General features: G+C 35.9%; 1 protein-coding gene across 2 annotated transcripts; it reads left to right on the top strand.

Moving 5' to 3' along the window:
• Positions 1-7,584: 7,584 nt before the first annotated feature.
• Positions 7,585-13,712, top strand: LOC122031827 (putative disease resistance RPP13-like protein 1). 2 transcript variants are annotated; one of them, XM_042591001.1, is made up of 3 exons: positions 7,585-12,450; positions 13,108-13,253; positions 13,344-13,712. In XM_042591001.1, the coding sequence occupies exon 1, from the start codon at positions 7,764-7,766 to the stop codon at positions 12,192-12,194; it is 4,431 nt and encodes a 1,476-aa protein (XP_042446935.1). In that variant the 5' UTR covers positions 7,585-7,763; the 3' UTR covers positions 12,195-12,450; positions 13,108-13,253; positions 13,344-13,712. The 2 variants fall into 2 exon arrangements, with proteins under 2 accessions (XP_042446935.1, XP_042446934.1); XM_042591000.1 differs by lacking the exon at positions 13,344-13,712 and having other exon boundaries at positions 13,108-13,337.
• Positions 13,713-14,284: the final 572 nt, after the last annotated feature.

Raw genomic sequence — 14,284 nt, 5'->3', positions numbered from 1 at the left:
TTTCAGTTAGAGACGAAATTGGAACCAAGAATGAGATCGAGGATCAAGAATAAGTTGCGTTTTGGGAATGATGAATCGCCTCCAATTACTAATTAGAATTCTGCCACAATAATGAACTCAAAATTTAAGTGAATATAATTTAATTTGTTCGAATGATGAAAATAATGTACCATTTATTTTGAGAATAAAAAGACTGATTTTCTTTGGCAATTTCTATACTAATGAAGCTGATTACTTTTAAATTTTGGGATTGAAAGTAACACTGATGTCGGTCGCGGGGCATGACATAGAGTAATGATGAGGATGCCAATTAGTCTGCAAGACAATGGCATGCAGTTGAAGCAGGAACGCCATGGCATGCAAATTATAGTAGTCGTTTTGGTGCACGCTGAACATGCACTCGGTTTATATTGGAAAAAGAAGATTTGAGAATGAGTCAATCAGAGATCAAAGAAACTTGGGCATGCTAGTTCGATAATAATCAGTTTAAGTTGCATGAAAAGGATGCTAAGGAAGGGAATTCTTAGACTTGCCATTCAAATTCGAAGAGCTAACAACCCAATTGTTTGAGGGTGAGTTCCTGTACACACTGTTTTTAGTTGACATTCTTCTTTGTTAGGAGTGTTGATGCTATAACTTGTTATTTAACTGCTGTGCATTCTTCCAGTGCATGATTATCATGAGACTTTCAGTCGATCCATTAGCCAATTTACTTCCTGGTTGTGATTCTCAAAATCAGTTGAACTCTATCCATCAACAGAAAATAGGAACGTATTTTGGATTTTATCTAATTTCTACCAACTTCTTTAATGTCATTACTTGTGCTTTGAGGTGATCTTGATAAGAAAAATAGACGAGTCAAGGACACAAGAAGGATAAAAAAGAAATTTTCACATACATTCATTGATCATTACATATCCTATTTATAGGCTACTACATCACACTTATTCAAAAACCTACTAACTCTACTAACACCACAACGTTAACTACTAACATCACATTACAATCATTATCTTATTATTTTTCCACCACTAACTCAATTACTAATTAAAACATGTCAACTCATCAATCCACTAACACCATATTAGAACCACTATCCTATTATTTCTCTTCGATCCACTAACTTAATTAAAACATGTCAACTTATGAACCCACTAACACATTAATTTTATCAACAATCCCTCTCTTAAATTAATATTCCAAATGTAATAATCAGTTTTAAAAGTCACTTTTAAATTCCATGTAGAAACACCAAATAGCTTTCTAAGCTTTTGAAATGTAGAAAATTTGAGAGGCTTGGCTAGTATATAAGCAATTTGATCCTCACTTCTATAGTAAACATGATTAATGATTTCATCATTTGTGAGATTTCTCAAGAAATGATACCTCAAATCTATGTGTTACTTGGACCATATAACACTGGATTTTTATAAAGTTTTATTATTGAACTGTTATCACAATAAATCTGAATAGGTCCATTCTTTTTCAAATATAATTCTGTAAGAATCTTGTTTAGCCAAATAGCTTGACAAGCACAAGATGTTGCAGCAACAAACTCAGCTTCCGTGGATGATCATGTAACAATTGATTTTTTTCAAAGACCATGAAATAGTTACTGTACCCAACATGAAAATGTACCCAGATATATTTTTTCGATCATCTAGATCTCCTACATAATCACTATATGTAAAACCAAATAGATATGACTTTTCTCCTTTTCTAATAAAATAACCCAAACTCTTTAGTACCTTGCAAGTACCGAAAAATTCTCTTTACAGGTAAGAGATGCATTTCTGTAGTACAATCCATATATCTACTAATCATACTTATAGCATGCATAATATCAGGTCTTGTCGCCGTCAAATACATTAAACTTCCCACTATCTATTTGTAAAGTGTGGCATCAACTTTCTTTCCTCCAATATCTTTATTGAACTTCACTCCAAACTCAAATGAAGTATTTATAGGATTGCAATCTTTCATTTGAAACATGTCCAGAATTTCTTGCACGTATCTTCTTTGAGAAATAAAAATTCCAACAAAAGCTTGCACCACTTCAATACCAAGAAAATAATGTATCGTACCAAGATCAGACATTTCGAATTCTTTCATCATAGATTTTTTAAAATTTCTAAATATAGATGTACTATTTCCAATGTACAATATGTCATCTACATATAAACAAACTATTAATATTTTTCCTCCATCATTAATCTCAATAAAAAGAATATGTTAATAAGAGCATTTTTGAAAGTCTTCCTTCAAAAAATAAGTTTTTATACGATTATACCAACCATGTGGGGCTTGTTTTAGCCCAAATAGAGCTTTCCTTATCTATAAACTTTATTCTCATTACAAAATTTCACATAACCCAGAGGTTGATAGATAAATACCTCTTCTTTCAAATCTCCATGGAAGAATGCTGATTTTACATCCAATTGAAAGATAGGCCATAAATTTTGTACTGTTATCGCTATCACCACTCTGATTGTATCATGTCTTGCTACAGGAGCAAAAACTTCTTTATAATCAACATCAAACTCTTTGTACTTGTTAATCTCACAATGTTCATTTAGTTTTGTCTTGTAAATCCACTTTACACCAATTGTCTTTTCTTTGTACTTGTCAATCTCACAATGTTCATTTAGTTTTGTCTTGTAAACCCACTTTTCACCAATTGTCTTTTCTTTGTACTTGTCAATCTCACAATGTTCATTTAGTTTTGTCTTGTAAACCCACTTTACACCAATTGTCTTTTGTCCTTTAAGAAGATCACATAACTCCTATATATTATTTTTTTCAATTGCTGTAATTTCATCATCTATAGTCTTTCTCTATTTTAATTCTTTAACAACCACTTTAAAAATAGTGGGATCACAATCTGAAAACAAAGTAAAATATGTAAGAGGATCATCACCTTGATCAATTCCAGTTACCTTATAATTAGACATCTATGTTGGTCTTCTTCGAACACATTATGCCCTTTGTGATTCTGCTTCAACTGAACTTTGATCTGCTATAGGAATATTTTGAGAGACTTCTTCATGTTGCTCGTCCTCCATAGGTTGTTGTTCTTTCTCATCATCATCAAAATCTACAGGGATAATTTTTTTAACGCCATTTTGATTCCATGGCCAAGTGTCCTTTTCATCAAAAATAACATCACGACTTATAATGATTTTCTTAGTGTAAGGATTATATAATCTATAAGCTTTTGATGTATTACTCATACCAAGAAAAATACATTTTTCACCTTTGTTGTCTATCTTCTTTCTCCTTTCATCTGGAATATAAGCATAAGTGATGCACCCAAAAATCCGAAAATGATCATTAGTCAGTTTTTTTCCACTCTAGGCTTCCTCTAGTGTCATATTTTGAACAAATAATGTGGGACTTCTTATATAGATGTTCCAATTAACTGCTTCTGGCCAACAACTTTTAGGAGTACCACTTGTCGTCAGAAGGCTTCGCACTATATTCATAATAGCGTGATTCTTCCTCTCGCATACACATTCTGTTGGGGTGTGTAAGTTGTTATAGATTGCCTCTCGATTCCATGGTTCTTACAAAAATTTACAAATTCATGTGAGTTATATTTTCCACCAGATCTGTACATAGAACTTTAATAGAGTTGTCAATTTCTTTCTAGATAAGTACTTTATAATTTTTATAAGTGTTAAAGGCTTCAAATTTTTCTTACAACAAATAAATCCATATTTTGCGACTATAATCATCAATAAAGGTAATTATGTATCTTTTACCTTCATTAGAATGTGGTGTTATTGGTTGGTAAATATCTGAATAAACAAGCTCCAATGCTGCCTTTGCTCTCGAAGATTTTTCTTGTGGGAATTGATTACGGTGTTGTTTGCTAACAACACATTCTTCACAAACTTGAGAAGTAGTTGTAATTAATTTGAGGAAGACTGATTACCATGTTCTTCTATTTTAGTGTTTTTAATTCACCAAAATTTAGATGTCCGTACCGAAAGTGTCATAACCATGCCTCATCGTCAAATTTTGCTAAAAAAAACATGAATGCGATGTAGTGTGAAGATAAAGCAGAAACATACGATTTGTAGTCATATTAACTTGCGCAATTAAGCCCAACTTTACATCTTGAATCGGACAAACTCCTTCTTTAATAGCAATTTCATATCATTTTTCTTGTAATTGACCTACACTAAGAAAATTAGTCTTTAAATTCTGGTACAAAAAGAATATTAGAGATAATATGAGTAGAATCTGCTTTTGCTTGTATGGTTATCTTTTCTTTTCCCATAAAAGAAATTGTAGAGTTGTCAACAAATTTAATAGAACTACGAAATGATTCATCTAAGTCTAAAAATGTATCATTTTTTCCACACATGTGATTGTTACAGTTTGTATCTAAATATCATATATTCCATTGAGTTTTCTCTTTCTCATGGAATACTATTAAAAGGGACACTTCTTCTTCTGCAAAGTTTGTCTGATCTCCATTTTGGTTCTTCAAATTAGTATAATATTCCAATCTATAATGGACATACCTATGACATCGGTAACATTCAACATTAGACTTGTTTGCTGACTTTGTTCTATTAGTTGTAGAATAATGACCTCTACGTCATCTATCTCTTCTTTGAAAATAGATTTCCTAGTGTTGATTTTGTTATTGGTTCACATGATCATTGTTGTTTCTACCTCCTCTTCCTCTTCCTCGACCTCTGCCTCTTTCTCGTCCCTATCACTTCTACCATTTAATTTGTAGAGTGATTTTCTAAGAAAACTTTTAATGCTTGCTCCTCTTTTTCATATTGATTGATTTTTTACTTATGAACTAATAATGAACTTTGTAATTCATCAATTGAAAATAGATTTACATCATTTGCATCTTTAATGACACATATAATAAAATTAAATTTTGGTGTCATAGATCGGATTTTTTTTTATGATGAAAACATCCTCTGTCTTGTTGCCAAGGATCCACATTTTGTTGATGATTACCATCGTTCTTGAAAAATAATCTGAAACTGATTCTCCTAATTTTATTCGAAGCATTTCGAACTCCGAACGAAGTACTTGAAGCTATTGCCTCTTAGCTCTTGTCATACCTTGGTACTTCTTTTTTATAGAATCCTAGAAATCTTTTGCCGTATCCTTGCAGAGAATGGTTTTCAAGATTGAGTGATCAATAGCATGGAAGAGATAATTTTTTGCTTGAAGATTTTTCAATTACGCATCTATTAGCGCAACACCTTCTATCAGTTCTGCTATTCCAGAAATCACGACCTTCCAATATTCTTTGGATCTTAAAAAATTCTCTATGAGCATGCTCCAATGGTCATAGTGACCATCAAATCGAGGAATGACAGGTTGTGCAAAACTTTTGGAAGACAACTCTCTTCAAAACCTTGCTCCAATATCACTCATAAGAAAAATAGACGAGTCGAGAACACAAAGAGGATAAAAAAAAAAAACTCACACACATTCATTAATCATTACATATCCTATTTATAGGCTAATACATCACACTTATTAAAAAACCACTAACTCCACTAACACTACAACGTTAACTACTAACACCATATTACAACTATTATCTTATTATTTCTCCACCACTAACTCAATTACTAATTATAACATGCCAACTCATCAACCCACTAACACCACATTACAACCATTATCCTATTATTTCTCTTCCACTAAGTTAATTAAAACATTCCAACTTATTAATTTATCAACAGATCTTATCTGCTCTCCATAGGCCTGAAAATCGTTAGCGGAACCTCAGTAAAGCTGCTAAGAATGAATCAATCACCTTCATGACTGAAAACTTTACATTGGCCGACCATTTATAACTTGACTCAGAAACTGCTAATTCCTCTTAATAATCCTTTACTATGTTTGTTTAATTCCATCTGTTTTAACAAGGGATTTGACGTCCACTGAGGAAAGATGTCGCTTGCTGTATCTACTATAAATTATATTATTATGACTGTATCTTTATCCCACTTATGGCTACATACAAATTAATATTTGATCCTTCTCAGCGAGGGATCCCAACAATTGCACACTAGCCTTCCTCTGTTTCCAAGATTCAAAAGGTGAAAAAGAAATAAAGAGAAGAATGATAACATTTTGTTTATGATAAATCACTTCATTGCAGCAATAAAAATGATATTCATTGCAGCACGGCAGCACCCACACAAGGAAGGACAAAAAAAATCAGTTGCAGTTACTTGCCCCTCCCCCTTGGAGTATTCATAAAGTATTGTCATTATAATATTAATCATCTCATAAAAAAATATGAGATCCACTGCCATATATTAATTATAACAATATATTTCTTTTACTCACATTCATTTTGACATTAATACAGTCCCACCGTCCACTCAATTATCTTAAAATTATATTATATTAAATAAATATATTTTAAATATATTTTGAAATATTTAAATTATTATTATTAGTTTTAATAATAATTTTACTTGTAAACAAAATAATTTTACTATTTTTTAAAATAATATTAAAAATTTTACAATTTAAAAAAAATTTGAGAGAGAGAGCACCCTCTCTCTTCTCTCTTGTGAGTGGACATTATAATGTCCACTCACAATGGAAAGGAGGTGTAAAATAAGCATTATAATGTCCATTTAACACCCCATTAAGGATGCTCTTAGACTAGTATTTGACCGACATATAAGCATTCGTACTCATTGAGTAGCTTTGTACTATTTGGAGTTCTCTTTAATATATATATATATTAAAATTTTAAGCCTTCTAAGATCATTTAGCATTATTGGCCAAACGTTACCCAAAGGTAATTGACATATTTGAAATCAAGGATTACGGATCAAATGATTTGAACTCTAAATTGACACTCTCACACTCTTGTAGTTTCTTTGAGGTTGTCCATGTTATCTTTTCCTTGAATTTTATGTCATATAGATCACCAAATACTTTTTACCAAAGTGCTTAATGTGCCAAATTGACATTAATTATTGTATTCCTATATTTTCCTAAGTTTGTTGATATTGTGTTGATTTATTTGTTTGAATTTGAGTCATATACAAGGTCATCAAATATTTTTTAGCTAAGATAGTTATTGGTTATCAGTCAACTACTCAATCGATTTGATGTGATTCCAATTAAGTAGCCTTGATCAAAAGTGTTTGATAAATTTAGAAACCTTAGGTTCTATAGGATCACCTAAAGCTTTTGGTCAAAAGTATTTGACAATCCTAAAGTTATTGGCAGCGGTTGCCTTGCACAATCTATGAGTTCGCCCACCTTCAAGGAGGTCATTGGCAGCCGTGAACAATATCTCGCGACGTCACAAGAGGGATTTAGGCAAGATAAAAAGGAAGAAAAAGAAATTCATTTTGTTTGATTTTAGAAAGATTAAAATATTAAAAAATAATCCACACCTTTCATTCATGATTATTTTATGTCTAAACAGATTAAGAATATGCAATTTAAAATTTTCTTTCTTAACCACCTCTAACAAGGCATAAAGAATTGTTTCTAAGGGGATCTTTAACACTTCATGAAAAAGGTCAAATCCTCTATTTCTCAATCCAAGAAAAAGTGTTATCTAGGCTCTATTATTGGAGTGCGGTCCATGTTGTCTCCAATAATTCAGGACTTTGAAGTCAGCGGAGTAGCAAAGATCTATTTTTGTTGCTCATTCGAATCAAGACTCTTTCATTCCTACAATCCCTTCTCTCTTGTGAATTGGGGATCGGTTTCGTGAAATAAGGCTCTGTTCTAAAATATATCCAATGGAGGGTGCAGCAGCGCTAGCAGTCGGAGGATGGCTAGCCAAGCCTGTCATCAGGATGCTTGTCGACAGGGTGTCCACATCGTCGCTGAGAGGAAAGCTGCACGGCCTTCAGGACGATGACTTGCAGAAGCTACAAAGATCTCTGCTTAACATCCACACGATCGTCGACAAAGCAGGGATGCGATGGAGCAGGGACGCAAGGTTAGTCGAGATGATGAAGCAACTCCAAGATGCCGCATACGACGCCGAAGACTTCCTCGATTACCTGACGTTCCATGGCATGAAGCAAAAGATTAAAGAAGAGGCAAGTCACATGGCGGGTAACCGCATTTCTAGAGCTATTAGGAACGCCAAAGCTAAATTGTTCAGTGATTCTGTCAAAAGACTGAACAAGATCCAGAAAAAGTTGGATTGTATTTATGCTGACATGAAGGAAATGTGCCAATTATTACAAGCGGATGCATCTGATGGGCAGTATCAATCTGATTTGGCGTCGGCCACACGAGAAACAAGCTCTTTCTTGATCAGCAAAGTGCTTGGCAGAGAGGAAGAACAAAAGAGAATAATAGAGCTATTACTAAGATCAACAGACGAGTCAGCATCAGCAAGTGACAAGGGCAGTAGCTTCTCGGTCATACCTCTTGTCGGAATAGGAGGAGTTGGGAAGACTACTCTGGCTCAGCTTGTTTACAAGGATAAAGAGATTCAGAACCATTTCGCCCTCAAGATTTGGATTTGTGTGTCCGAGAATTTTAATGTGCAAAGACTCACCAAGGAGATCATCGAGTCTGTAACCAAGACTGAACATTCTTCGCAAATGAAGTTAGATGTTCTCCAAAACATTCTGAAAGAGAAAATTGCGTCTAAGATGATTCTGTTAGTCCTCGACGATGTATGGAATGAAGACGAGGAGGAGTGGAGAAAGTTGTGTGCACCATTCGAGGATGCTCCTGCAGGAAGCAAGGTCATAGTGACAACTCGGAGCAAGAGCATTGCTGACAAAATTGGTACAGTGGAGGCGATTGTTCTTGGCGATTTAGATAAAATATCATTTTGGGAGCTGTTCAAGAAATGTGCATTTGGTCCTTCCAAACCTGAGGAGTACCCAGAACTTGAGGAAATCGGGAGAATTATAGCTTCAAAGTTGAAGGGCTTGCCACTAGCAGCAAAAACAGTGGGAAACTTGTTAGGATCCAACATGAACCCACACTACTGGAGAAGTATAATGAAGAGCGAGGTATGGGAATTGCAACAGAATAAAAATGATATTATTCCAGTCCTACAACTGAGCTATCAATATCTTAGTGCACCTCTCAAGCGGTGTTTTGCCTTCTGTTCCCTCTTTCAAAAGGATTACAAGTTTTCTGAAATTGAATTAACAAGAATGTGGATGGCCGAAGGGTTCGTTGTAGCTCAAGGAAATCAAAGAATAGAAGATGTAGCAAGTAAGTACTTGCATGAGTTGGTCAACATGTCTTTGTTTCAACAAGAAACATCATCATCATCGGAGCATTATTTCGTGATGCATGACCTCATACATGATCTAACACTGTCGGTTTCTGTGGACGAAACAAGTAGGATGAATGATGGCAAGTCCAATAAGATATCAACCACCCTCCGTCATGTAGCACTTGAAACAGAGTTCGTAGAGATAAAATATTTGAGGTCTAGATTCAAGAAATTGCATTCTCTATTCTTTAGATGCCTACTTTTAAAGTCACCACCCATTGACTTTATCAAAAAATTAAGAAGCATTCGTGTATTGGTTTTGTCTCGTTGTGGCTTGCGGATGCTGCCTACTAGTATTGGTGAATTGGTACATCTCCGGTACCTGGACATTTCTTACAATGGAATAAAAAAATTGCCTGAATCCCTGTGTGAACTCTACAATTTGCAAACACTGATAGCAAAAGACAATTCACTAATCTCTCTTCCAGAAGATATTAGTGAACTCTACAATTTGGAAACACTGATAGACAATTCACTAATCTCTCTTCCAGAAGATATAAGTAGTGGACTCTACAATTTGCAAACACCGATAGCAAAAGGCAAGCCACTAATCTCTCTTCCAGAAGATATAAGTCAGCTAATTAATTTGAGGCATATTGATGTTGAAAATGAAGTAGCTGTAAAGATAAAAATGATAGGAAGGCTAACCTCTCTTCAAGAATTGTCTGAATTTCAAGTGCGAAAGGAAGTTGGATTCAAGATCACAGAGCTAAGTGGTTTGAAGCAGCTTCATGGAAAACTCAAAATTACTAATCTGGAGAATGTTGAAACTAAAGAAGAGGCTGAAAATGCTCAAATGAAGAACAAAGAGTACCTTGATGCTCTAGAGTTGGAATGGGAATCTGATCCCAAGTTGGAGAACAAGTTAGTTGCCACGGAGGAGGTGCTTGAAGGGCTCCAACCACATGAGTCGCTAAAACGATTAAAGATCAGTAGGTATTATGGTGTCAGATCACCCAGCTGGTTGAAAAAGGAGGAGCTATCCAACTTGGAAAGACTTGAGTTGAGTCACTGTGAGAGTTGGAAAGATATTTCCTGCACTGCATTGCTGCCGCACCTCAAGGTCTTCCACATAGAGAGCATGTGCTTCTCGAAATCATGTTTTGAGGTATGTGGTTCTAGAGAGAGCAAATTATTTCCTATGCTAGAAGAGCTACAGTTGACGAACACCAATGTATCGGAAGAATTTCTCAATCTTGGACGATCTCCTTGTCTGAGGGTCGTTCGAATGACAAAAATAGAGTCATTGAAACACATTGATTTTGCAGCATCTTGTGCCATGGAAAATTCCTTGTTTCCTATGCTAGAAGAGTTGGAGTTGAAGCACATGGCTGCGTTGGAAGAGTTATCCACTCTAGGACATTTTCCACTTCTCAGGGTTCTTCGCATGATAGAAATGAGGTCATTGAAATACATTGATTTTGCAGCATCCGGTGCCATAGAAAATTCCTTGTTTCCTATGCTAGAAGAGCTGGAGTTGAGGAACCTGCATGCGTTGGAAGAGTTCTCCAGTCCTGGACATTTTCCACTTCTCAGGGTTTTTCGCATGATAGAAATGAGGTCATTAAAACACATTGATTTTGCAGCATCCGGTGCCATAGAAAATTCCTTGTTTCCTATGCTAGAAGAGTTGGAGTTGAGATACATACCTACGTTGGAAGAGTTCTCCGGCCTAGGACATTTTCCACTTCTCAGGGTTCTTCGCATGATAGAAATGAGGTCATTGAAACACATTGATTTTGCAGCATCCGATGCCATTGAAAATTCCTTGTTTCCTATGCTAGAAGAGTTGCATTTGAAGGGCATGCACACGTTGGAAGAGTTCTCCAATCTAGGACATTTTTCGCGTCTCAGGGTTCTTCGCATGATAGAAATGAGGTTATTGAAACACATTGATTTTACAGCATCCGGTGCCATAAAAAATTCTTTGTTTCCTATGCTAGAAGAGTTGGATTTGAGGAACCTGCATGCGTTGGAAGAGTTCTCCGGTCTAGGACATTTTCCACGTCTCAAGGTTCTTCGCGTGATACAAATGCAGTTGTTGAAACGCATTGGTTTTGCATCAGTTCATGCCACAGAAAATGAACTGTTCCCTGTGCTAGAAGTGCTAGAACTGATGGAGTTGCCAGTTTTAGATGAGCTTTCTGATCTTGGTTCACTTCCATGTCTCAGGTCTCTCTGCATGACAAGGATGCCTATGGTAAAACATATTGATTTTGCTTTCCGCGGTGCTACAGAAAAAGTACTACTTCCAAGGATGGAGACGCTAGTATTGCATGACCTGGAGGCACTGGAGGAGCTTCCTAGTAATCTTGGACGACTTCCATGTCTTGAGGTTCTTAAAATTGTAAATATACCAGCAGTGAAACAGATAGGTCATGGGTTCTTTAGCACTGAAGCTATATCCAAGTGTTTTCTTAGCTTGAAAAATCTCTTCATCAACCACATGCCGGCATGTGAAGGATGGTGTTGGATTGACGGCAGCGAGCTATTTCCGAGCTTACGAAGACTTGCTATCTATAGATGCCCTAAGCTCGAGAGGTTACCTCCTCTCCCTCCTTCGCTTACAAATTTAGTACTCTATGCAGTTGGGTTAACAGAGCTGCCAAGCCTACGGGAACTAGAAACAAATGGAACCGGAGGCAATCAAACGACATCATCTCTCTCAAAGTTACAAATCAGTAAATGCAACAATTTGACAAGCTTAGAAGAAGGGTTGCTATTGCAGAATCTATCAAATATCGAAGTCATTTATGTAGTAGGATGTAATGAACTCATGCGGATGCCTCTCAAGAGATTTGAAAACTTCACTTCGCTCAAGGAATTACAGATAAGAGCTTGTCCCAACCTTAGCCTGACACAAGAAGAGGAAGCCGCCCTCCTTCCACCCTCCGTCAAACGTTTAATATTGCTCGACTGAACGTCTTTTATATCTGTCGGGCCAGCACTAGGGGCCGTTAGGGTAGTGGGGCGATCTCGGCAAATTGTGGCGTGGCAACCGCTACCGCTTGATCTGATGACTTTGTTGGTCTTCCTCTAACCGATCCTAACCGTCCGTCTTCAATATCACACAAATTTTCTAGGTTCAGATCACATAATATTCTTGGTCTGACCGTTCGTGTCAACCGACCAATCCGCCCCACAAGGTTCGGCGACTCGGTTACAAAGCCAAGCAGGTAAGTCGAAAAAAGAAGCTTGTTTTGGGTTTACTGCATATCAAATGTCACTAACTTTTGTTTGTTCTTCTCAAGAGATTCGTATGACCTTCTAGTTGGCAATACTTAAAATTTGTATTTTGGTCAGGTTACTTGTATAGGAGATAAAAGGGAAAAGAGGGATAGTGACAAAAAAGGACAGAATTAATGATGGAACTCCATATGTAATTTTTTAATCATATCCCTCCTTTTCCTCATCTTTTCCATTCAAGTAATCGGGCACTAAATATAACTGTGACTGGTGATTAGCAATAGAGAACCATATTAGAGTCAAAGTTAAGATGAATCCTCTTGTGGTTCCCTATAAGTAAATCTTAGTTTGAGTGTTTTTTGGCCTATTCATTTTCAAGTGTATCATAAAATTTAAGTGATTTTACAGAGAGCTCATTGACTTAGAAGGATAAGGTGAGTTTTGTCTGTTGAGCATGGCCTGAGTCTAATCATCTTTGTGAAGTGTATCCCCATGCTAATTTAGATGATAAAATACCTCTTAAGGCTTCATGTTCTGTTTTGGCAACAATTACAGAGAAATATATTATAGCTATAATCTATTTGTTGCTCAAGTGCAATCCATGCATGCTGCCATGTGATTACATCATAATGTCTTGTTATATGCAGGGATATGTCATTTATTGTGTCTGAGTTAGATGTGGTGGGAGAAAGAGGCCACAGCCAAGGGTAACGTCCATGACAAGTCCAAGTCAGCGTATTCCCCAACTTAAATTCCTAAAAAGAGGAGCTGGAAGGAATTTGGTTGGGCTGAGGTTATTCGACTCAGCCCTTTTGTTGTATCTTCAAATTGCTCGTGTGTTTATCCTTTTATGGATCTCGATGTCATGTTTTGCATTTAACAGGATTCAACTTTCAAGTATTATAAAGTTATCCTTGTCAATGCTGCTCATAGTGCAATTGGGAATGACCCTGGGATCAACCTAGGGTGTGCACAAACATAGGGGGAGCTCCATGATCTCACTTCTGCTGGCAATAAGTATTGTGGCCTTTGTGGCAAAGGTCATCGTCATCACAAGGCGAGGCCATCTCGGAAGAGGAATCAGGCATTGTCTCTCCACGGATATCTTTTACTTCCTTGTTTGGCTGTTATTAGTGAACTTGATGACGAACTGAAGCTATTTCTACTATTTTAATATTTTCCCAGTTTGCTTGCTTGATAAAACTTCAAACTCGTAAACATGTTTTCAGAGTCATGCGATTCATTCATACAATGTTTTGTTTAATCAAACCATTTCTTTTGGTAGCTGGCCATTTTTGTGATTCAAATATCCTGCTTTTCAAAATCTAGATTTTTTCTTTTCAAAATATGATTTATGTTTTCTTATTCTGCATCGTATCTGATTTCTGGCAAGAGTTTGTTGGCGATGGACGGAAAGAACAATTGTTTTTAGATTTTGTAATTATGGCAAATTTTATCTAGGATCATGAAGTTTTTTTGCTCCTGTTGGTGATGGGCTTCGGGATACAGATAATGGTTCAGGTGATCTCTAGGTAAATCTCATACGTTTTCCTTGGGAACTAGTTATTTCGTTCTTTGAGGTATTTTTTTTAGTGTATTCATCTATATAAATGGTGGAGGCTTCTTTATTTACGTTGCTCATGTTTTGTCTCAATGAGCCACTCTGTGTTTCACTGAGTCTCTTTAATTCAGGTGTCTAATTTTTATTATCTGATTAATTTTAAAAGTGGACGATTCGGTTCAAGAAATTGTCCACTAAGCAAATTCAGAAGTGTATACGGTTCCTCACTTAGTAGCTAACATTATAAAAATATCCTATAATCC

Source organism: Zingiber officinale, chromosome 11A (assembly GCF_018446385.1).
Source record: "Zingiber officinale cultivar Zhangliang chromosome 11A, Zo_v1.1, whole genome shotgun sequence".
Lineage (NCBI taxonomy): Eukaryota > Viridiplantae > Streptophyta > Magnoliopsida > Zingiberales > Zingiberaceae > Zingiber > Zingiber officinale.
This window is presented reverse-complemented; position numbering and strand designations above follow the sequence as displayed.